At 39.4% G+C, this 26697-nt stretch overlaps 1 protein-coding gene across 2 annotated transcripts in view; it reads right to left on the reverse strand.

The window, feature by feature from the left end:
• Positions 1 to 26697, reverse strand: part of LOC133632963 (pikachurin) — a 137507-nt gene that overhangs the window by 14716 nt on the left and 96094 nt on the right. The window contains exons 11-18 of one of the 2 annotated variants that reach the window (XM_062025827.1): positions 15847 to 16013; positions 12073 to 12185; positions 9798 to 10018; positions 9524 to 9711; positions 9356 to 9456; positions 9164 to 9264; positions 5030 to 5174; positions 4770 to 4959 (exon numbers count right to left, since the gene is read on the reverse strand). In XM_062025827.1, the coding sequence (XP_061881811.1) occupies positions 4770 to 4959; positions 5030 to 5174; positions 9164 to 9264; positions 9356 to 9456; positions 9524 to 9711; positions 9798 to 10018; positions 12073 to 12185; positions 15847 to 16013 (1226 nt within the window). Of the gene's footprint in view, positions 1 to 4769; positions 4960 to 5029; positions 5175 to 9163; positions 9265 to 9355; positions 9457 to 9523; positions 9712 to 9797; positions 10019 to 12072; positions 12192 to 15846; positions 16014 to 26697 lie in introns of both variants that reach the window. The other variant, XM_062025828.1, reaches the window with a different exon arrangement.

Here is a 26697-nt window from a genome sequence, read left to right on the forward strand (position 1 = left end):
ATCGATACAGCGTCCGCATTACTGAAGACGCCGCACCGATCCGCCTGTCGATCTCACGATCCACTCTTCCCTCACTCGTGAACAAGACTCCGAGGTACTTGAACTCCTCCACTTGGGGCAAGATCTCCTCCGCAACCCGGAGATGGCATTCCACCCTTTTCCGGGCGAGAACCATGGACTCGGACTAGGAGGTGCTGATTCTCATCCCAGTCGCTTCACACTCGGCTGCGAACCGATCCAGTGAGAGCTGAAGATCCTGGCCAGATGAAGCCATCAGGACCACATCATCTGCAAAAAGCAGCCACCAAACCGGATCCCCTCAACGCCTTGACTGCGCCTAGAAATTCTGTCCATAAAAGTTATGAACAGAATCGGTGACAAAGGGCAACCTTGGCGGAGTCCAACCCTCACTGGAAACGTGTCCGACTTACTGGTGCAGTTCAGCTAAATTTGTTGGTTTTCTGACATGGACTTGTTTCTTCAGCATAAGTCAGGACTTTTGGGAAGGCCATTGTAAAACCTTAATTCTAGCCTGATTTAGCCATTCCTTTACCACTTTTGACGTGTGTATTTTTTATTTTAGTTTAAATCATGTTCCTACCTGCAAGTCCTGTCCGGAGTCGTCCGTTTGCCTTCCTGGGAGAACGACCCCGCAGTAAGCGAAAACCCCGTCGTGACAAGGGCATTCGAAAACCTTAATTGTAGCCTGATTTAGTCATTCCTTTACCACTTTTGACGTGTGTCTGGGGGTCATTGTCCTGTTGGAACACCCAACTGCGCCCAAGACCCAAACTCCGGGCTGATGATTTTAGGTTGTCCTGAAGAATTTGGAGGTAACACTTCTTTTTCATTGTCCTATTTACTCTCTGTAAAGCACCAGTTTCGTTGGCAGCAAAACAGGCCCAGAGCATAACACTACCACCACCATGCTTGACGGTACGTATGGTGTTCCTGGGAATAAAGGCCTCACCTTTTCTCCTCCAATCATATTGCTGGGTATTGCGGCTAGCTAAATTTTTGTTTCATCTGACCACAGAACTTTCCTCCAGAAGGTCTTATGTTTGTCCATGTTATGTCAGACGAAACACAAATGTAGCTAAAAACATCCCGAAACCGCCAACAATACTCCATTTACATGTCGTGACCTGAAAATTTACCAAATATGAGTGATATTGTAATTTTCGGTGCCAACACAGACCAACTATTTTAGCGGCGCATTGATAGCAGTGAGCTAATGCTAGCTTACGCCGCTGTTGTTGACACGCTAGAGATGCGCGGATAGGCAATTATTTCATCCGCAACCGCATCACAAAAGTCGTCATCCACCCGCCATCCACCCGCCATCCACCCGAACTAACATTTTATCAAAACCACAACCGCCCGCCACCCACCCGTTGTTATTTATCTAATATAGACGATACAAGGCATTCCTGTTAAAGAAATGAGACTGATTCAATGCAGCAGAGACATTCAATGCATGCCACGCAATAATATCTCTTGGCCACGCATTAGATCATACTTGCCAACCCTCCCGGTTTTACCGGGAGACTCCCGGTATTCAGCCGGAGCTAGAGGCCACGCCCCCTCCAGCTCAATGCGGACCTGAGTGGGGACAGCGGCGACAGTCTGTTTTCACGTCCGCTTTCCCACAATATTAACAGCGTGCCTGCCCAATCAAGTTATAACTGTAGAATGATCGAGGGCGAGTTCTTGGTTTCTTATGTGGGTTTATTGTTAGGCAGTTTATTTAACGTCCTCCCAGCGCGGTAACAACACACAACAACAGCAGTCACGTTTTCGTCTGCCGTAAACTGCAATGTTGTGACACTCTTAAACAGGACAATACTGCCATCTACTGGAAAGCCTCCAGAACACTGAAATTCAAGTATTTCTTTTATTTATATGCATAATAATATATATATATATATATATATATATATATATATATATATATATATATATATATATATATATATATATATATATATATATATATATATATATATATATATATATATATATACATATATATATGAAATACTTGAGTTGGTGAATTCTAGCTTAAATATATTCCCCTCTTAACCACGCCCTTAACCACGCCCCCAACCACGACCCCGGCCCAACCACGCCCAACCCCGACCACAATTTCTTCCCCCTACAAAAACCTTCCCCCCCTCCATTTACTTCCGTGGTCATGTTTCCTCTTACGTCATTGACAGCGATCGATAGCACTTCGGCTTTGACTCCCCGTCGCTGGAAGGATACTTCGTCTTTGACAGCTGCTGGAATCTGAGGAAATCGATGATTGGGGTTTTTTTGTACAGGCGCGAAACAGGACAGTCGCGTGCGGGTTAAGGACCCCCGGCAACTTTGTGACTTTATTGGACGCAGCCCCGGAAGTAAATGGGGGAGGAAGGCTTTTGTAGGGGGGAAGAAATTTGGCGTGACAGCTGCAGCAGCGCCTGATGAATAATTGCCTGTTTCAAAGAGTGCTGCTCGTTTTTTGTATGTGGGTTGTCACATATGCATGTACACTAGATGGCAGTGTTGCCCTGTTTGAGACTGTCACAGCCTTGCTGTTTACGGCAGACGACTTGCTTCACGGTAGGACAAAAACGTGACTGTTGTTGTTGTGTGATGTTGCCGCACTGGGTGGACGTTCATGAAAACTGCCTACAATAAACCCACCTAAAGAAACAAAGAACTCGCCCTCGATCATTCACATGGGTAACAACATTTAACTATGTATTTTTTTTTCTGAATTGGTTCAACCGCCACCCGCCCGAATCTATTTAAAATCAATTTTTTTCGTCATTCATCCGCCCGACCCGCTGATTACCCGCGGACTCCGCGGGTGTGCCCACTAACCGCGCATCTCTTCTGAGCCGGCGGTTGCCTCCGCTTCGTCTCAAATTTGCTCAAAGTAAATTCCAGATTATAATTCACGCATCTCTCACCTGGTAGTAGACAAAGGTGACCATGGTCTGACAGTCTGGTCGACTTTCACGTGCCCGAGTTGGCGAAATAGACCCCGAAAGACACTTCGTGAGGATTGCGATTGAATCTTTATCTAAACGGATTTATGTAAGCAGCCCGCCGGTCGACATCCCTGCGAGAGTGGAATTATTACAATAAGTGTTTGTTTTATTCTGGTTTGTTATGGTTAGTTTGTATGTTTAGCACCTAGCAATGCTACTGATGCTACAGTGTCACAATGAAACTGCATCCGTCACTCGGCTTCTAAAACGTATTGCTCATCCTCTTTGTGTTTGGGCTCAAAAATATAAGGTTGTGGATCATAATTTTCCCCAAACTAGTCGTTGTTGGCTCTCACAAAGTCTGCTTGATTGGCATTGTTGTTGATGGGGAAGGGATCTTTGCTCCCTAGCGCAACGTCACGCGATCATGCGATTATCTCCCAAAATGGTTTAGGAATCTTCGTGAGATTGACACTATTTTGATCGTATGTATTTATTTGCAAACTTTGAAAGTCTTTTGGTTTCATAAATCAGATATATATGAAAATAGCTTCAATATATAAGCGATTTATTGTTCCCAGGCCCGGCCCTAACCAATCTGGCGCCCTAGGCAAGATTTTAGGTGGCGCCCCCCACCCCACATCGGCAGTGAAGTGTATATACTCACAAGAAACCGAATAGCTTTGTCTTTGACCTTTTTTTTTACTTAAAGAAAGCAAATTAACATATTATATGAGAATGTTATGTTATGATTATCTTTAACCGAATTACAGCAGTGCTCAAATTAAAAAACAGCATTCCCTCTCATGTGATATTGCTTAATTAACACTAATGATGTGCACTTTAACAACTAGGCTTACAACTATACTTAATATATAAAGGGGTGGAAAAGTGACTATTACCTGCAGGGCAAACATTAGCTAACCAGAAGGCAATAACAATGTAAACAAAAAACATCTGCTTAAAAGATCTAATACAAATGTCCCTGAGGAATGTAAGGTGGGAGTACTGTAATTACCTAACACATTATTATTTTCCATAACAATTTAGCCCCCTCCACAATATTAACTCGACGTTAAAACAGAACTAGCTATTTATTGATTAGCAATTGCCGAATCATGTAACATTAGCTTAATGCTAAAAAGCCAGGTTAATATCACATTCTGTAACAGACAAATAATTCCATGTAGGCTAACGTTACCTCCCTGCTACCTCTGTCTTTTTCTCGTTTCTCCTCCTCTTCTTTTCTATTTTTTCTTCCCTGGGCACCTGACAGTTTTGGCCGTTTTGACATCTTGTGTTGATTTTTCGATGTGGTAAGAGTCATGATACGGGAAGGGAGGGGGCGCACCGTGCGGGGGGATGGGGGGGGGGAGGGGGGGCGTAATGTTGTAACAAATAATATTTGCATTAAATAGGCTTTACTTTGCATTTTAATTAACGTGGGATTATTTTTTGTATTTAGAAATAATAGTAACAACTTTTTTTTTTCTTTTTTTTCTCCAACATTTGTGGCACTAGCGTGGCGCCCCCTGATGGACGGCGCCCTTAGCATTTGCCTATACGGCCTATGCCACGGGCCGGCCCTGATTGTTCCACTCTACTGGTACTTTAAAATGTGAGATGAAACAGGTGTGACTGCTTAAATGGAATAAAACATGCCCCCTAGTGGATATGGTTGATATCGAAGCAATTTCATCTTGATGGTTTTGCAGAAAAAAACACAAGCCCTTAGAAACCGACAGTCTGAGTTATGTAAAAATGAAATAAAATATAAAATCAAATTCCCACCTACGTCAGCGCCGCTCAGAGCTCGGCCCAGCGGCCACGGTCTGATGTCGGTGGCCACGTTGTTGATGGTCAGACTTTGCAAGCAGCCCACGAAGCCTCTGTTGGTCCCCGTTGTGCTCGCCAGATGATAAGCGCTCGGAGCTCCGCCCAGGTACAGCGGCGAGCGGAATGTGATCCTGGTGTACTGACCCTGAAGCGGGGACAACAGTGCGGTTTTGAGGCCACGTCTTTGAAGCACCATTTGAACGCGATACCATTACCGGAGATCGACCGGATATCGGCGTATCGTTGTCCAGTCGGAGCCAACCGCTTACGCCGTCTCTGAAGACGGTCGCCGTGTGCCACTGGCCGACCACGACGCGACTCTCGCTTGCTATCTGAGCCGCGCCCGTTCCACAGTTGAACCTGAACCACAACAAAGAATTGGTACAACGATTTTTAGAGTGCATGAGAAAGCTGAAAGGGAAAATAGCCCACACGGTCATTAATGAACAGGTGTGTTGCACAACACGGCAGAAACAGAACCAATGTTGTAACAGAGGTACGGAAAACCTGCTCAAGTCAGCATTAATCCATCGTAAACATCACACCAACAGTGGTAGCGACATTTTAAAGAGCTAGCTAAAGCTGACCACTCATAATACGTTAAATTTAAAAATCTACTGCCATCTTGTGGGGTTGATGAAAAATACCCCATCACTGGGTTTACTACAGCCACAACTGTAGTAAACGCAGCGGTTAGTTGCTTTAATAGACCACATGCCACACTGCAAAAAGTCACAGTGTTCAAAAACAAGAAAAAAAAAAGTTACAAAAATGAGGGGTATTTTATTTGAACTAAGCAAAATTATCTGCCAATAGAACAAGAACATTTGGCTTGTCAAGACTTTCCAAAACAAGTACAATTAGCTAACCTCAATGAACCCAAAAATACCTTCAAATAAGTATATTCTCACTAATAACAAGTGCACTTTTCTTGGTAGAAAAAAAAAGAGAACTTTTTGCTCAATATGTTGAAAAATATTCTTAAATGAAGTAAATGCTGGTGCCATTATCTTGACATAATGATATGCGCTCGGCATTACATTTCTTGAAACCAGCAAACTTATACTAAAAATTAATTTATTGTTCTTAATGGAAAGGCAACAAGGCAACCGCTTGTTACTCTCGGGGTCTCCTAGCCGCTCAGGCAAATCATATTGTCTAAAAATACATTTTTCCATCGATAACATGACATCATCGCGTCAAGTGCGTGCTCTTTCAGTCAATTAGTGCGCATATATACAGCCCGGCCCCCGGCCAAAACATTTTTAATTGTAATTTTGAGGAATTTATTTAAATGTGCATGAACTATTTCTGTTCAAAATTGTTTGAAATGTCAAATGTTAAATGTTTAAATATTAACTGTCAGTTTACTGTACTGTGCCAACTGTACTACTATATGAGTACGTGTTTTCTATTGTTTCATTGAAAAAAAATAATAATAATTTGGCTGTCATCTGTTTTAATTATGAGACACAATTGTGTCAAAGTCATGATTTTTTTTATTTCATGCTTGAAATAAGAAATTATTACTTTGAAAAAGTAGTTTTATACTTGTGAGTGTTGATGACACAGCTTTGCAACAGTTGATATTCTAGTTTCAAACATGTTTTACTCAATATAGGTCATCAAATCTCAGCAACAAGCTGTAATATCTTACTGAGATCATTTAGGACCAAAACACTTAAAACAATTAAAACACTCTAACATAAAATCTGCTTAGTGAGAAGAATTATCTTATCAGACAGAAAATAAGCAAATATCACCCTTATTTGAGATATTTAATCTTACTTAGATTTCACTTTTTGCAGTGCAGGCCAAGATAGGAGACTCTGTCCTAATTATTGTACATTAAATAATGAGGAAAAATAAGTACAATAATTGTAGAGATAATGAAATAATTAGGGGTGTCCCGATAATATTTTTTTCACTTTCGATATGATACCGATATTGGAGCCTTGAGTATACTGATAATACTGATGTTAATACGAGACCAGCACAAACTATAGTGCATACTGGTGTTGTCCCGATACCAATATTTTGGTACCGGTACCAAAATGTATTTCGATACTTTTTGGTACTTTTCTAAATAAAGGGGACCACAAAAAATTGCATTATTGGCTTTATTTGAACAAAAAATCTTACAATACATTAAACATATGTTTATTATTTCAAGTTTGTCTTTAAATAAAATAGTGAACATACGAGACAACTTGTCTTTTATTAGTAAGTAAGCAAACAAAGGCTCCTAATTTAGCTGCTGACATATGCAGTAACATATTGTGTCATTTTCCATTCTATTATTTTGTCAAAATTATTAAGGACAAGTGGTAGAAAATAAATAATTAATCTACTTGTTCATTTACTGTTAATATCTGCTTACTTTCTCTTTTAACATGTTCTATCTACACTTCTGTTAAAATGTAATAATCACTTATTCTTATGTTTTTTAATACTTTACATTAGTTTTGGATGATACCACAAATTTGGGTATCAATCCGATACCAAGTAGTTACAGGATCATACATTGGTCATTATCAAAATCCTCATGTGTCCAGGGTCACATGAGGTCCGGTACTTGGACCGGTACTTTTTAGAGGCGGCATAGTACCGAATATGATTAATTAGTATCGCGGTACTATACTAATACCGGTATACCGTACAACCATAGTAGGTATAAAAACACTAAGCTTATGACAGACGTATGCTGTCTTTAAGTTGAAGTGGAGTGGAATAACAAATAAGTTATCAGTAATGTTATGACATACAGGGGCCTTGGTTAACGGCCCTCGCTGAAGGACTGCTTGTATCAAAGCGCTTATATAGGAAATTTGACATGGAAGCCGGTATCATCCGATAGTTGTTGTTTTTTTGGATATTGAACCGATATCTGATGTCAATATGAGATTGGGACACCCCTAGAAATAATTGAATAGTTAATCAAATCTATATACATCACTCATATAATAAATATAAAGAGTGATTAAAAAAAAAAGACTGGTTTATAGTTTCAACGTAATAATTTAAAATCCTTATTTACATTGATAATAATTAATAATAATATATGGAAATTTATATTTGATATTTTGAAAATGACAGTTTACAATATTATATTTAGGATATTTAACATTTTGATCAATCAATCAAAGGACTTGCCGTATTTTCCGGACTATAAGGCACACTTAAAATCCTTTTTTTTCCTCAAAACTCGACAGTGCGCCTTATAACCCGGTGCGCCTAATGTAAGGGATAAGTTTGGTTGAGGTTACTCACCTCAAAGCTATTTTATTTGGTACATGGTGCAATGATAAATGTGACCAGTAGATGGCAGTCAAACATAAGAAATAAGTGTAGCCAGCACTATGATTGCAATGTCTCAAGACGATGGATGGATGGATGGACGGATGGATGTCTCAAGTAAACAACACCAACATTTTAAATATTCCATTGAAAATACAGAACATTACACACTGCGCTCAAAAATACATCAAAATGTTTTACAACGACTTTGGTAAGCCATGAAACCACACCGCTTGAAGGATAAGACATATTATCTGGGGTTTTGTTTCGCAATATTATGCAAAAGTAACTTTATTTTACCTTCTGGTACCTGCTGATCTGCATTTGGGATCTGTATTAGTCCTGTAAAATTGCACGCATCCGCGAGTCGATAAACTTTTTCTTTTTCCTCTATCTTCTTGTTATGTTGCCATTTCTAATATAAAGTAGTGTAAAGTTCTTACTTATATCTGTCTGTAAACTCGCCATGAAAGCGCTAAAACATACCGGTGTAGTGAGTTTACATTTTTCACCCAAGGAACTTTAGTTATTAGAGAGTTCCGGTCGGACGTTTTTTCACGGGACACATTTCCTGTGTTGTTGTTTCCGGATGAGGAGATACTGCTCCGTTATTGATTGAAGTAAAGTGTGAATGTCATTAAAAAAGTTAGCTCCATCTTTTGACACTTCTTCCACTCCCGTCCTCGCACGCTACACCGCTACAACAAAGACGACGGGGAGAAGACGCTGCCAAAGGTGAGCCACGTAAATAAGACCGCCCACAAAACCGTGCATCCGGAAGCGACTGTCAGAAAGCGGCTTGAAGATGATCGGAAAAACATTATCTATGCAACATTTTGACCAAAGAACCACCATTACATGTTATGTAGACCACAAGGAAGTGTTTTACATTTAGAAAATAATAATAACAATATGACTCCCTTAACGTGCCCTATAATCCGATCAAAAATAGACCATTCATCTGCAGTGCGCCTTATAATCCGGTGCGCCCTATGGTCCGGAGAATACGGTAGCTGGTGAACTGGGGTGCTGCCCAATTGCCCTCGCCTCACCTGTAGTGCAGCTTGCCTCGCACCAGGGCCAGCGAGGTGAAGTCGCCACGGCCGCGTTCGTTCTCGCCGCAGTAGAGCAGCAGACCATCCTCAGCGTCCGCCTGCAGCAAAAAAAAAACAATGTTTCTTCCGATAAGACCTCCCCAACGTCGTCATTGTCGTACTCCTCATAAGCAAAAGCCACAGATTCACCTTGAACTCCACTGTGATCTGAAAAGACTGGTAGGAGTTCTTCAAGGGTTCAAAGGTCATGTGGGAGTAGCCGTAGAACCTGGGGAACTTGACCGACACCACTGAAAAAGGAACGGAAACGGTTAACACTGTGTACCCTCGAAAGTGTGGTAAAAAAAATAGGTCAACCTTCAGAACAAGTCCTGCCCGCACGTCCGAGGTTGCAATGGCAGCGCGAGCCTCCGCTGTCAAGGTCGCTGAGGCAGAAGCTGTCGGGGGGGCACACTGTCTCGTCGCAGGTCAGTCGGTAGACCCGTGGAACATCTCCATTCCACGGCGACATGGTTGGAGCCGTGGTGAACGTGGGCAAAGTGGTTCTGGAAGAGGTCCAGGATTGGATCATCTCCTAGACATTTCATTTGCTACACCCGCACAATCTCCCGTGACGTCTTAGAGTGCGTACCTTGTGGTGACCGAGGTCACGCTGGTGACGTCCCGCTCGGAGCTGGTAGGGAAAATCAGATCTGAGAAGTCAAGGAAGACGCTGGTGGAGGAGGGGAGTGAAGCATTTTCCGGCGGAGCCATGGTGTTCATGCGGTAGACGATGTTCTGACCCGATGGACCGGAGCGAGAGCGAAGCTGCGACTTGCCGTTGTCTTGATTGACGTCAGGAAACTGATTCAGCTGAAGATGACATGAAAGAGAGAAGTCACGCAAATAATTATGGAACACTGAAGCTGAATCCCTCACTGGGGAACTGGGTGTTGGACTTCCTGACCAACAGACCACACACTGTAAGGGTCCACAACTTCTCTTCCGTCACCCTCAGCACTGGCATCCCCCAGGGATGTGTGCTGAGACCCCTCCTCTTCACACTACCGACCTAAACATGTCCACCCCAGCTATCATATTGGGAGGTTTGCGGACGATACGGCAGTAGTAGAACGCATCACAGTCAACGATGAGTCCGTGTACAGAGAGGATGTTGAAAATCTGGTGGATTGGTACAAAAGTAACAACCCTTACATAATTGTAACAAGACTAAGGAGATGGTGGCGGACTTCAGGAAGGACAGACTCTCCCCATGCCCCGTTCTTCAGGTACCTTGGAGTTTATCAATCCAGGGACCTCACCGGTATGCTCAAAATGGCACATCAGGGTCTACTTCCTCAAGAAACTGTGGCGTACTGGACTAAGGAGCTCCATCTTTATGAGTTTCTACAGACATGTGGTGGAGAGCACCCTTAGCACCAGCATCACGGTGTGGTGTGGCAAGGCATAGCGATTAAATTCTTTATGAAAGGTTGGAACACCCAAGAACAGAACAGCAATATGGCATTTTCTTTATTGTCATTGCACAAGTACAACGAAACTATGTTTTCAGCACAAACCCGTTCAAGATTAGACAAACAAACAGTGTACAGGGTTACAGAACAGGAACGCTGATGGGTCGCCACGAGGCGCCCCGTAAAAGATAAGAAAAAGGTAAAACGCTGGGGAAGAAGATGAGTAAAAAAATACGATCTAGACTGGGCTCCTAAGGGGGCCTAGTCTGGAGTGGGGAAAAACCTCCATGCCATGCACACATAAACATGTTACATTTAATCACGACAACTCTCAACAGAGGGGGGGGAGTTGGGGCCCTGGTGGGTGACTGCTGCTATGAAGCGCTGCCAGCCGTACATCACCCCGAGGGGAAACAAGCGGTGGTGAAGGCGTGGGGTGGGGAAGGGGGTGTGTGTGTGTATATGCCCATTGTCTTGGGTGTGATGATGTAATGTTCATAGGCTGGGGCCGTTCTGCATGCAAGCAAAAGTTTGACTCCAAATGTTGTTGAGGAGGGAGGGAGGTCAAAAGCGTCCATCATTGAGGTGCCCTCGGGGGTGTTTTCAGAACAGCCTGTTCCTGTTGTTCACAGCGTCAAGGCCATTTGAGGGAGTCAAATCAAAGATTAGGATGTTTGTTTTCCGCGAGCAGACATTACAATGACTTGTCTGTTCTATTCGTCCATGCTGGCCCTCATATTCAATTTTTCCTTTTCAGCAAGCTTCTCCATGATGTGATCCATCTTGCGATTCAGTTCAGAAATCGCCACAGTCTGTGATTCCACAGCCCGGCCCAAACCTTCCATTGCGACGAACAGCCTTTGGGCTCCTTGAGTGGCCTCCTTTACTAATAGTCTTATTTTGTATGTTCCGGAGAACAAGAGCCCTCTACAGTAGACATTTGATTGTGGTCTATTTAGTTTGTCAGCGTTACTGGTGCTGCTGTTTTTAAGGACCTTCTGCAAAAAGCGCCACCGGTTGAATAGCCCAAATGATGAAAGAGAGAGGACCTAAATTGGAACCTTGAGGAACACCACTAGTATACAACTAGAGTAACTACTGATTGCATCTGAACAAGCTACAGCAACACCTTAGTTACAAAAGGTGAGGACTTAAAGGGGTACAAGTGTAACATGTTTGCTAGCAAGGTTAAAATGTCAATGCAAGTATCTGCCAAGGTGTTTCCAGTAGTCCAAGTTCCTCTGTACATCAGGAGCACTCTTGTGTTTTAGGAATTTGCTGCAAAAATGTTTGTCTCCCAAGTTTTGAACTGAACCTCTGGGCCTGTGTGATGGCCCTGATTCGGCCCATGTGCCGCCAGTTGAATAGCCCTGATTTAATGAAACTCATGTGTGCTGGTACAACAATAAAGTTAATTGAATCCTCAAATCCAAAAAATGTGTGTCACTTTACCTTTTCAATGAAGATGTCATAGTCGGAGTCGTCGATGTCAAAACCGTCGTAGTCTTTGTTTTGCGGGTCCGTGATGTAACGCCCGTAATCACCACTGCCCACATCTGATGCTCCTGAAGCTCACAAAAGTACAATCCTCAACTTCCAGCAAGTTTTTCCCGCAATCATTTTATTTCTTCTTAAAAACCTCTTGAGGCCCAAGCTGCTTGTTTACATGCTTTTTTTTAATTTCTCTTTGCTATTTGGGCTTATTGGACCCTAATTAGAATAAAAAACTAAAAATCATCTTTTTATATGATTTTAGATTTTAGATTTAGATTTATTGGTCCCCTTTGGGGAAATTCATTTTTACTGCCGTGCATTTGAACAATAGACATTACACATCACGAAACAAAAATAACAAAAAGACATCATACATGACCAACACACATTTACAGGCTTGTCAGACAGGTCGGCCGGGCCTGCTGTTAAGGGCGGCCATAGCTGCAGGGATAAGGCTTTTCCTGAGGCGGGCCCTCCGGAATTTGATGGTTCTGCACCTGCGCCCTGATGGTAGTGAGATGATGTATTGGTGTAGTGGGTGAGTGATATCCTGGACTATTGTTTTTGCCAGTCGAATGATGGACCTGTGGTTTAAATCTGAAATGTTGGGTATGGGTAGGCCGATGATTTTAGCTGCTATGTTTGTAATGCGTGTGAGTTTGGTCCGGTTGGTTACAGTAAGCATAGTGAAAAAACATGTGGAACAGTACATAAGGATGGGTTGAACAATGCTTTGGTAAAGTAATAACAGGAGGTGAAGTGCAACGTATAGTCCTTTAAATTTACGGATGGCTGACAGTCTTTGTTTACTTTTTTTTGATGATGTACTTAGTCCATAAGTAACAAACGTGTACTTCATGTTTAGTGACATGCTAATTCTTATTTTTACACTATTTTTTTCCAAATTCCATTGTATGTTATACTCTTCTGATACCACCAGATGGCAGCATAAGTGTCCACATAAGCACATAAGACCCCAATTCAATAGTGTACACAATTTTGGAAATAAGAGCTAAAAGGTGCTGTCCACGCATGTGGCCAACTAAGCTTTTAGAGATTTTAAATTAAGGGACAATACTATAGATAGTAAACCTGGAAATATTTTAGAGTAGTCTGTGTACAGCCTGTATAGCATGCAGTGCAGATTTACTATGGGGTGAGAGAACTATTGTTCCATACTGTGTGAAGAATTCAGGCACAAAAACTGATAAACGCCATTACGCCAATTTTGAGCTGGGAGTACCACAAAATAGTTTACACCATTTTCTAATGCTGTCTATTGCCTGCGTACATAATGCACAGCAGGGTTGTCCAAACTACGAATCGCTTGCCAAATGCGCCCCCGCTGGCGTCTTCAGTTTGGCCCGCGAGACGTCACAAGTTTAATAAGGAATCTGGCCCGCGGGGTGAGGGGGGTGGGGGGGCACCCGGCTAACTAAACTACTGTTGTGTAACAATCCCCCCTCAATCCACAGCACCCGCTTTCAAACCAACACAAACACACACTCACACACATTGTGGGGTTGTCAGCGGGGGAGCCGCAAGAAAAGCATGTCAGTGCGTCAGGCCCACCCCTGTTGATCATTCAATACATTGTGTGTGTGTGTCAAGGGTAGAGAGACGGGCAGAGAAGGGGGTCTGGCATCCCGTCCTTAATCCCGTCTGATGAGACTTGAACGTAACCCGCTTTCATCCCCCGCTGAGAAACCCACGCTCGTCCGTCCCGCCGCTTCGGTCCGTCTGTCTGCCTCAACGTCTCTGCCCTAACTGACATTTTTTGTTTTCCAAGGTGGTACGAGGGGTTTCATCGCCACGCCTCGTTCCTGGTGTTTGGTCCGTCACCACTTGCCCCCGTGACCTTTGACTCACTCGGGAGATTAAAGACTTTTTGTTTACGTTAGTCCGTGAGGTTACGTCACAACTCTGAGCGATGTAAACACACCACTTCATCCACAAGCATAGAAACAAATGTACTACTGGTAATAGTAGAACGAGAAAAATGACATTTGAAAACTTCAAAACAACAGGTGACAACACCTAAAGTAATTTTTTTTACCAAATATTCTGTAGCATTCAACTTCAAAACCTCTACTTCAGGCATTCTCAAAAAGTGGCACGTGTACCACTAGGGCAGGGGGTCGACAACCCAAAATGATGAAAGAGCCATATTGGACCAAAACTACAAAAAAACAAATCTGTCTTGAGCCGCAAAAAAATGAAAAGCCATTGTGGAGGGAGATGTGGCCAGGAGCAAAGGTCACCGCCTCTGTCCATGGTGCTGAGGACAGAGCACCGTCAGACTGGGGGCGTGGCAGTGCTGACGGCGAGACACAGCTGGCAGGTGATTAGATTCCACAGGTGGTACGTGTTAATCCAATCATATGTTGTCTTTAACAGTAAGCGGCCGGGGAGCAGGAGAGGAGAGAGGATACGGACGTGGCTGAAAAGTCGCGTCCTTCAGGAGAGAAAACTTTTGTCAAAACCCCATGTTTGTTAAAACCTAGTTAAAACCTGCACGCTTGGCTAGGAGGCAACCTCCACAGCCATATATAAGTGTTATAATGAAGGCAACAACAACAAAAATAAATAAATAAATAAATTAAGGTAACACATAAGTAAGTAAGTGTCTATATTAGCTATAATAGCCTACTATCAAAATGACTACGTGTCGCAGGCTGAAGCAAATCTTCGTTGACAGAAATGTTGAAATGGAATATTTATTCTACACATTTTTACAACATTGGAAACCATTAGTAAATCAGTGGTTACTCAGAAGGTGAGATAATTCCTGGAAATTACTGGCCATGCAGGCAGTTTTTTTCCTTTTGTCTTTGTTTATTTTTCTTTTTTTTGCCATTGCTAAAAAAAAAAAAAAACACTAAAAATCTATGTTATAATGATTTATTACTTAAAAAAATATCACTTTAAAATGTTTTATGTGGAAAAAATATTGCATATATTGTGTGGTTGCCATATAAAAACATCAAAGTTTTATTTGACAAAAGAGCATAAAACAAACAAAATAATAGTTCAAACGTAAATTCGACAGATATATCTGAAGTTGATCTCGTAATTTAAGTGTTAAAAGTTAAAAAAAAAAACTGATAAAAATGTATCACTTTATGAGTGGGGCACCTTTTGGATCCCAAATATATTTAGTAGGATTGTATTTAACTTTTCACTGTGATTACTCAAAAATATTAAATTTAATTTCAGTTTTACTATAAAAAACAAAGTTGTCTTTGACAGAAACCTTTTTTTTTTGTTTTACTTTATATCACCCTCAAGTTGATATAGCGATTTACTGTAGGCGTTAAATTAAAAAAAATAATAATAATTTGACTTATTTTTAACAGTTTAATGACTGAGACCCTTTATAGACCCCGGGAGCCCTAAAGGTTAAAAAAAAAAAAAAAATCCATATATTTTGTTAAGGTTTGAAAATGAAAAATATCAAAAAGGCCCCCACATGCTTAAATTTTTCCGTGTACGGCCCTCAGTGGAAAAAGTTTGGACACCCCTGGCTTACTTACTACTAAAAGACAAGTTGTCTTGTATGTTCACTATTTCATTTAAGGACTAACTTGCAATAAGAAACATATGTTTAATTTTTTCATGTACAGTAAATCTATGTAAAAACCACCATAAATCGATATAATTTTTGTAATTTTTTTTACAGTGTATGATTAAAAATGGTTGAAAAGCCGGGATCAACAGACAAGAGAGTCTTACCCAGAGTGCGCACCGGGTTATTGATGTTGCTCGGCGGGCTGGCTCCGTACGCGTTGACGGCTCTGATGACAAACTGGTACTCCGTTTCTGGTATGAGGCCCTTCAGCACCATGGAGTTGGTCTGGATGGGCTCGCGGATGTACGTCCACTCCGTGTCCATTTCTGGCCTGAGGTCAACACATTTAAAGACATGTCAACATTTCCACGAACGCTGGGTTTTAAAATGACAGCGGCAGAGGTATTCATTTAAGAATGTTTTATTAGCTCGGTTGTGCGGATTACTGCAGTGGTCCGGGGACCCGTGACGCATATGCTACCGGGCCGCACGGCAACATTAACTGTGTGAATGCTCCAAAGCATTCACACAATTAATAAGGTTTTCTACACCAAAATGAATCTATTTTTATTCAACTTCTTCGTTTCCAGATTTTGGCGCGCTCTACATTGCACTTTTTTCATCCGATTCAAACCATTCCAATCGCGGGCTTTCCGTTGACATATTCCCAAAATTCCCAGAATTCCAGGTTTTCCGGAAAAAAATTTCCCCATTCAAAATGAATTGGCCATTTTTCAAACTTCCACCATTTACACATTTTTCAACCGATTCAAACCATTCCACCTTCAACATATTCCACTCATCCTGGACATTGAAACTATATTTTTTTCAAGTTATAAAAAATATTCCAGGAATTCCCAGGATTCCAGTTTTTTTCAAACCCTTTTTTGACCTTTTTTTCTCCTTCCACATTTCAACCCATTTCAAATTCCGGGAATTCCTTAATACCATTTGTCAATTAAAGATGTTACTACTTCAACATTTCTCGACCCATTTGAAAAATTCCAACACCAACCATTTTTACTCATTCCGAAAATTCCCTTTTTTTTGCATGTTCCAAAAAAATTCCCTCTTTTTCCGAAATCCCCAAATTTCCATGAAATTCCCATTGAAAAGAATGGGACATTTTTCAAAGTTCCACAACTCCCACTCAAGCTGTTCCAACTTCAAAATATTCAGCCTGTTCAAGAATTGTGTGCTCTCTTTCAAAAACTGTAAAAAGAAAATTCCCGGATTTCCAACAATTCTCAGTTTTTAGGGACATTGTCCCCATTCCAAATGAATTATCCATTTTTCACTCTTTCACAATTCCAACATTTTTCAACCTATTCAAACCATTCCACCTTCAACATATTCCACTCATTCTACACATTTAAACTATATTTTTTTCAAGTTAAAAAAAAAATTCCAGGAATTCCCAGAATTCCAGTTTTTTTCAAACCCTTATTTGACCCTTTTTTCTCCTTCCACATTTTTCAACCCATTTCAAATTCCGGGAATTCTTTAATACCATTTCTCAATTAAAGATGTTACTACTTCAACATTTCTCAACCCATTTGAAAAATTCCAACACCACCCATTTCTACTCACTCCGAAAATTCCATTTTTTTTGCATGTTCCAAAAAAATTCCCTCTTTTCCCGAAATGCCCACATTTCCATGAAATTCCCATTGAAAAGAATGGGACATTTTTCAAAGTTCCACAACTCCCACTCAAACTGTTCCAACTTAAAAATATTCAGCCTGTTCAAGAATTGTGTGCTCTCTTTCAAAAACTGTAAAAAGAAAATTCCCGGATTTCCAACAATTCTCAGTTTTTAGGGACATTGTCCCCATTCCAAATGAATTATCCATTTTTCACTCTTTCACAATTCCAACATTTTTCAACCTATTCAAACCATTCCACCTTCAACATATTCCACTCATTCTACACATTTAAACTATATTTTTTTCAAGTTAAAAAAAAAATTCCAGGAATTCCCAGAATTCCAGTTTTTTTCAAACCCTTATTTGACCCTTTTTTCTCCTTCCACATTTTTCAACCCATTTCAAATTCCGGGAATTCTTTAATACCATTTCTCAATTAAAGATGTTACTACTTCAACATTTCTCAACCCATTTGAAAAATTCCAACACCACCCATTTCTACTCACTCCGAAAATTCCATTTTTTTTGCATGTTCCAAAAAAATTCCCTCTTTTCCCGAAATGCCCACATTTCCATGAAATTCCCATTGAAAAGAATGGGACATGTTTCAAAGTTCCACAACTCCCACTCAAACTGTTCCAACTTAAAAATATTCAGCCTGTTCAAGAATTGTGTGCTCTCTTTCAAAAACTGTTAAAAAAAAATTCCCGGATTTCCAAGAATTCTCCGTTTTTAGGGACATTGTCCCCATTCCAAATGAATTATCCATTTTTCACTCTTTCACAATTCCAACATTTTTCAACCTATTCAAACCATTCCACCTTCAACATATTCCACTCATCCTGGACATTTAAACTATATTTTTTTCAAGTTAAAAAAAAAAATTCCAGGAATTCCCAGAATTTTAACTTTTTTGACCCTTTTTCCTGGCGAGTACTCCTTCCACATTTTTCAATCCATTTCAAATTCCAGGAATTCCTTAATACCATTTCTCAATTAAAGATGTTACTACTTCAACATTTCTCGACCCATTTGAAAAATTCCAACACCAACCATTTCTACTCATTCCGAAGATTCAATTTTTTTTTGCATGTTCCAAAAAAATTCCCTCTTTTCCATGAAATTCCCATTGAAAAGAATGGGACATTTTTCAAAGTTCCACAACTCCCACTCAAACCGTTCCAACTTCAAAATATTCAGCCTGTTCAAGAATTGTGTGCTCCCTTTCAAAAACTGTAAAAAGAAATTCCCAGATTTCCAAGAATTCTCCGTTTTCAGGGATATTGTCCCCATTCCAAATGAATTATCCATTTTTCACTCTTTCACAATTCCAACATTTTTCAACCTATTCAAAATATTCCACCTTCAACATATTCCACTCATCCTGGACTTTAAAACTATATTTTTTTCAAGTTAAAAAAACTAATTCCAGGAATTCCCAGAATTCCAGTTTTTTTCAAACCCTTATTTGACCCTTTTTTCTCTTTCTACATTTTTCAACCCATTTCAAATTCCGGGAATTCCTTAATACCATTTCTCAATTAAAGATGTTACTACTTCAACATTTCTCGACCCATTTGAAAAATTCCAACACCAACCATTTCTACTCATTCCGAAAATTAATTTTTTTTTGCATGTTCAGAAAAAATTCCCTCTTTTCCCGAAATCCCCAAATTTCCATGAAATTCCCATTGAAAAGAATGGGACATTTTTCAAAGTTCCACAACTCCCACTCAAGCTGTTCCAAATTCAAAATATTCAGCCTGTTCAAGAATTGTGTGCTCCCTTTCAAAAACTGTAAAAAGAAAATTCCCGGATTTCCAAGAATTCTCAGTTTTTAGGGACATTGTCCCCATTCCAAATGAATTATCCATTTTTCACTCTTTCACAATTCCAACATTTTTCAACCTATTCAAAACATTCCACCTTCAACATATTCCACTCATTCTACACATTTAAACTATATTTTTTTCAAGTTAAAAAAAAAATTCCAGGAATTCCCAGAATTTTAACTTTTTTTACCCTTTTTCCTGGCGAGTACTCCTTCCACATTTTTCAATCCATTTCAAATTCCAGGAATTCCTTAATACCATTTCTCAATTAAAGATGTTACTACTTCAACATTTCTCGACCCATTTGAAAAATTCCAACACCAACCATTTCTACTCATTCCGAAGATTCAATTTTTTTTTGCATGTTCCAAAAAAATTCCCTCTTTTCCATGAAATTCCCATTGAAAATAATGGGACATTTTTCAAAGTTCCACAACTCCCACTCAAACCGTTCCAACTTCAAAATATTCAGCCTGTTCAAGAATTGTGTGCTCCCTTTCAAAAACTGTAAAAAGAAATTCCCAGATTTCCAAGAATTCTCCGTTTTCAGGGATATTGTCCCCATTCCAAATGAATTATCCATTTTTCACTCTTTCACAATTCCAACATTTTTCAACCTATTCAAAATATTCCACCTTCAACATATTCCACTCATCCTGGACTTTAAAACTATATTTTTTTCAAGTTAAAAAAACTAATTCCAGGAATTCCCAGAATTCCAGTTTTTTTCAAACCCTTATTTGACCCTTTTTTCTCTTTCTACATTTTTCAACCCATTTCAAATTCCGGGAATTCCTTAATACCATTTCTCAATTAAAGATGTTACTACTTCAACATTTCTCGACCCATTTGAAAAATTCCAACACCAACCATTTCTACTCATTCCGAAAATTAATTTTTTTTTGCATGTTCAGAAAAAATTCCCTCTTTTCCCGAAATCCCCAAATTTCCATGAAATTCCCATTGAAAAGAATGGGACATTTTTCAAAGTTCCACAACTCCCACTCAAGCTGTTCCAAATTCAAAATATTCAGCCTGTTCAAGAATTGTGTGCTCCCTTTCAAAAACTGTAAAAAGAAAATTCCCGGATTTCCAAGAATTCTCAGTTTTTAGGGACATTGTCCCCATTCCAAATGAATTATCCATTTTTCACTCTTTCACAATTCCAACATTTTTCAACCTATTCAAAACATTCCACCTTCAACATATTCCACTCATTCTACACATTTAAACTATATTTTTTTCAAGTTAAAAAAAAAATTCCAGGAATTCCCAGAATTTTAACTTTTTTTACCCTTTTTCCTGGCGAGTACTCCTTCCACATTTTTCAATCCATTTCAAATTCCAGGAATTCCTTAATACCATTTCTCAATTAAAGATGTTACTACTTCAACATTTCTCGACCCATTTGAAAAATTCCAACACCAACCATTTCTACTCATTCCGAAGATTCAATTTTTTTTTGCATGTTCCAAAAAAATTCCCTCTTTTCCATGAAATTCCCATTGAAAATAATGGGACATTTTTCAAAGTTCCACAACTCCCACTCAAACCGTTCCAACTTCAAAATATTCAGCCTGTTCAAGAATTGTGTGCTCCCTTTCAAAAACTGTAAAAAGAAATTCCCAGATTTCCAAGAATTCTCCGTTTTCAGGGATATTGTCCCCATTCCAAATGAATTATCCATTTTTCACAATTCCAACATTTTTCAACCTATTCAAAATATTCCACCTTCAACATATTCCACTCATCCTGGACATTGAAACTATCATTTTTTCAAGTTAAATATTTTTTTCCAGGAATTCCCAGAATTCCAGTTTTTTTTTCAAACCCTTTTTTGACCCTTTTTTCTGGCGACTACTCCTTCCAAATTCTTCAACCCATTTCAAATTCCAGGATTTCCTTAATACCATTTCTCAATTAAAGATGTTACTACTTCAACATTTCTCGACCCATTTGAAAAATTCCAGCACCAACCATTTCTACTCATTCCGAAGATTCAATTTTTTTTGGCATGTTCCAAAAAAATTCCCTCTTTTCCCGAAATCCCCAAATTTCCATGAAATTCCCGTTGAAAAGAATGGGACATTTTTCAAAGTTCCACAACTCCCACTCAAACCGTTCCAACTTCAAAATATTCAGCCTGTTCAAGAATTGTGTGCTCAATTTCAAAAACTGTAAAAAGAAAATTCCCGGATTTCCAAGAATTCTCAGTTTTTAGGGACATTGTCCCCATTCCAAATGAATTATCCATTTTTCACTCTTTCACAATTCCAACATTTTTCAACAGATTCAAACCATTCCACCTTCAACATATTCCCCTCATCCTACACATTTAAACTATAATTTTTTCAAGTTAAAATTTTTTTCCAGGAATTCCCAGAATTCAAGTTTTTTTCAAACCCTTATTTGACCCTTTTTTCTCCTTCTACATTTTTCAACCCATTTCAAATTCCGGGAATTCCTTAATACCATTTCTCAATTAAAGATGTTACTACTTCAACATTTCTCGACCCATTTGAAAAATTCCAACACCAACCATTTCTATTCATTCCGAAGATTCAAAATTTTTTTTGCATGTTCCAAAAAATTTCCCTCTTTTCCCGAAATCCCCAAATTTCCATGAAATTCCCATTGAAAAGAATGGGACATTTTTCAAAGTTCCACAACTCCCACTCAAACCGTTCCAACTTCAAAATATTCAGCCTGTTCAAGAATTGTGTGCTCCCTTTCAAAAACTGTAAAAAAAAAAATCCCGGATTTCCAAGAATTCTCCGTTTTTAGGGACATTGTCCCCATTCCAAATGAATTATCCATTTTTCACAATTCCAACATTTTTCAACTTATTCAAAATATTCCACCTTCAACATATTCCACTCATCCTGGACATTGAAACTATAATTTTTCCAAGTTAAAAAAAAAATTCCAGGAATTCCCAGAATTCCAGTTTTTTTTCAAACCCTTTTTTGACCCTTTTTTCCTGGCGACTACTCCTTCCACATTTTTCAACCCATTTCAAATGCCAGGAATTACTTAATACCATTTCTCAATTAAAGATGTTGCTACTTCAACATTTCTCGACCCATTTGAAAAATTCCAACACCAACCATTTCTACTCATTCCGAAGATAAAATTTTTTTTGCATGTTCCAAAAAAATGTCATCTTTTCCCAAAATCCCCAAATTTTAATGAAATTCCCATTGAAAAGAATGGGACATTTTTCAAAGTTCCACAACTCCCACTCAAACCGTTCCAACTTCAAAATATTCAGCCTGTTCAAAAATTGTGTGCTCCCTTTCAAAAACTGTAAAAAAAAAAATCCCAGATTTCAAAGAATTCTCCGTTTTTAGGGACATTGTCCCCATTCCAAATGAATTTTTTCCCTCTTTCACAAGTCCAACATTTTTCAACCTATTGAAAATATTCCACCATCAACATATTCCACTCTGTTGTGACGGGGGGGGTCGCAGCTTGCTGCGAGGATTGTTCTACCGGGATGCAATCGGACTATACTGGACACGGCTTGAAGGTAGGAACATTATTTAATTATTCAAACTCAAAGTACTACAAAAAGCGCTCAAGGTGAAGGCACAGCTTAACGCAGGAAACAAAAACCAAGATTTAGCATAAACTATGGACATGAAACATGAAACTAAAAACATGAAAAAACTCACTAAACTGTGACTTTAAACAAATAGCAAGAACTATGGGCATGAAACAAAAAGACTTACTGGACACAGCATGAATGGAACAGCATGATCTATGGCAAGAAAAGTCAAAACAGGGCAATGTCGCCAGCACGACTAACTGGCAAAACATGCTTAAATAATAGTCTCTGATTAGAGCAGGTGCGTGATCCGAACACATGAGACAGGTGAAACTAATCAGTCGTCATGGAAACTAAAACAAACAAGGGAGCGCAAACTGGAACTATGGAGTCCAAAAACTAACAAAAAATAGCAAAACATAATCCAAACCACAGAACATATTCCACTCATCCTGGACATTCAAACTACCGTATTTTTCGGACTATAAGTCGCAGTTTTTTTCATAGTTTGGCCGGGGGTGCGACTTATACTCAGGAGCGACTTATGTGTGAAATTATTAACACATTACCGTAAAATATCAAATAATATTATTTAGCTCATTCACGTGAGACTAGACGTATAAGATTTCATGGGATTTAGCGATTAGGAGTGACAGATTGTTTGGTAAACATATAGCATATATAGTTATTGGAATGACTCTTACCATAATATGTTACGTTAACATACCAGGCACGTTCTCAGTTGGTTATTTATGCCTCATATAATGTACACTTATTCAGCCTGTTGTTCACTATTCTTTATTTATTTTAAATTGCCTTTCAAATGTCTATTCTTGGTGTTGGGTTTTATCAAATAAATTTCCCCAAAAAATGCGACTCCAGTGCGACTTATATGTTCTTTTCCTTCTTTATTATGCATTTCCGGCCGGTGCGACTTATACTCCAGAGCGACTTATACTCCGAAAAATACGGTAAGTCTTTCCCAAGTTCCAAACCAAATTCCGGTTTTCCTGGAAATTCAAAATGCTTCAACATTCAAAACATTCCAACATTCAAACTATTCTTACATTCATACTTCATTCTGTCAGCATTGGAGCATTCACATGCAATTCCTTCAGGAATTGCCTCATCAAGTTCATTTGTAAACTACCGCATTTTCTCCGACTTAACTTTCAGATTGTAGCCAAAGGCAAATGTTTTTGCTGTTTTTATCTGCCACACGTAGAAAGCCGGTCCGTGAAATAATGCATACTGTGGAGAGGCGGGCCGGCAGTCCAACAGCGAGGCAGGGCATACCGGAGCCCGCTCCAAGATGGCGGCGAGGAGGCGTGGACGGCGAGCGAGCAGCGAGGCCACAATCATTACAAGGTGCGTGGATCGCTCAGCTGGGGAAAATTTCATTATCATCTCACACTGTATAAAAGGGCGGGAGCCGTAAACGTCAGGGAGATAGGGGAAGGAGCCAGAGAGAAGCGGATGCCGAGCGAGAGCGGAAAAGAGCGCACGGAGGACGACGGCGCACACAGCTGAGGAGCGGGAGTGGAGAAGCGAGCAGGAGAGAGAGACTGAAAAGGGCAAGGCTGAAAAGCAACCCGAAGAGACTTTTTCTTATTGAAAAATAAAGAAGTCAAACCTGCCCGCAACAATGTCATTCCTTGGTGGTCCTTGGAACCCGCACGACAGCACGCAACTGTCACACATACATTAAACCGGTCCCTGGTGGAAACAAGGATGGGGATCCTGGATTACTGTACATCTCATGTTCCTGTGTACCTAATGAAGTGGCCACTGGGGGTACATTCTGATCCCAATCAGATCAGCCTGAAAACAAACGTCTTTAATTCCCGATCTGTCACGTTTACGTGTGTGACGCTGACCTGAGGTCACATGTTACATCCTCACCAGTCCGACAACCAGGTTGGTTTGATCGGTGCTTTAAGGAGGAAAACAAAAAAGTCTGTTTTTTGGGGGGTTTTTTGCTTTTAAAAACGTTTGATGCTTTTTATATCCGACGCCAGAACCCCGCCTGGTGTGTCACGCTGGGGCCGTGGAGGTGTCTTTCAAAAAAAAACGAGTCGCTAGTTCTGCCTTTTAACACATCTTCAAGGGACCTGCGGAAAAACGATGGCTGACATTATCTGGCTTCAACGTGCAGACTGAAGACTTTGTCTAGACATGAGAAGCTGCTTTGTTCTGTAGAATCCCCCGAAGCTAAAGACCGTCTTCTGTCGTCAGGGGAGTGTTGTGTTCACACAATGGATCATCTTTGTCACGTGGTGATGTACAAGATAGCCGTGACGGGAAATGCACGCTTGTACAGTCGCGTGCAAAAGTCGTAGGCCAATTGACTTTGTCCCGATTTAACTGGAATAACACTCAGCGAAGGAAAAACTGCAAAAAAATGTGGGCGGAAAAAAAGTCTAATAAAGTCCTATAAGTACCCTTTTAACCAGGACATCAGCAAAATGTAACAGTTCCTAATCTACAATGTTTTATGGAAACATACTATTTTTTTTATTTAGGTAACTATTATGTTTTGAATAATCGTATTATATGTTTATACGTTACATCATTTTAATTATTTGTATTATTTAATCTGTCGATCTGTGTTGACTTGTCCAGGGTGTAACCCCGACTTCCGTCCGCTTGTCCGAGAGGGACAAGCGGTAGAAAATGGATAAATGGCTACATCATATATTATATTTTAGAATTAAAAAACATTCATTAATAGATATTTATACATTACTCGGTTTGTATTAGGGTTGTACAGTATACCGGTATTAATATAGTACCGCGATACTAATTAATCATATTCGGTACGATACAGCCTCTGAAAAGTACCGGGCCGTTTCTTACAAGTATCATCCCTGCAGGACGAGAAATAGCTTAACATGCTTCACTACACACCGTAGCTCACCGGCATCAAAATGTAAACAAACGCCATTGGTGGATCTACACCTTACATCCACTGTAATGATACCAAGTACAGTAGCGTATCTAGTCAATACTACTATGATTACGTCGATATTTTTTGGCGTCACGTCTTCTTTCGTTTAAAAAAAATACTGTATATATATATATATATATATATATATATATATATATATATATATATATATATATATATATATATATATATATATATATTAGGGCTGCAACAACTAATCGATTAAATCGATTAAAATAGATTATAAAAATAGTTGCCGATTAATTTAGTCATCGATTCGTTGGATCTATGCTATGCGCATGCGCAGAGGCTTTTTAAAAAATTAAAAAATTTAAAAAAAAGTTTTTTTTTGTTTTTTTTAAATAAACCTTTATTTATAAACTGCAACATGTACAAACAGCTGAGAAACAATAATCAAAATAAGTATGGTGGCAGTATGCTGTTTTTTTTCAATGAAATACTGGAAAGGATAGAAATGTAGTTTGTCTCTTTTATCCGATTATTAATCGATTAATCAAAGTAATAATCGACAGATTAATCGATTATCAAATTAATCGTTAGTTGCAGCCCTAATATATATATATATATATATATATATATATATATATATATATATATATATATATATATATATATATATATACTATAAACTCAGGAAATATGTCCCTGGACACATGAGGACTTTGATGATGACCAATGTATGATCCTGTAACTATACTTGGTATCGGATTGATACCCAAATTTGTGGTATCATCCAAAGCTAATGTAAAGTATCAAACAACAGAAGAATAAGTGATTATTACATTTTAACAGAAGTGTAGATAGAACATGTTAAAAGAGAAAGTAAGCAGATATTAACAGTAAATGAACAATTTATTTTCTACCACTTGTCCTTTATAATTTTGACAAAATAATAAAATGATGAATGACACAATATGTTACTGCATATGTCAACAGACTAATTAGGAGCCTTTGTTTGCTTACTTACTACTAAAAGACACGTTGTCTTGTATGTTCACTATTTTATTTAAGGACAAACTTGC

This window comes from Entelurus aequoreus, linkage group LG17, assembly GCF_033978785.1.
Source record: "Entelurus aequoreus isolate RoL-2023_Sb linkage group LG17, RoL_Eaeq_v1.1, whole genome shotgun sequence".
Lineage (NCBI taxonomy): Eukaryota > Metazoa > Chordata > Actinopteri > Syngnathiformes > Syngnathidae > Entelurus > Entelurus aequoreus.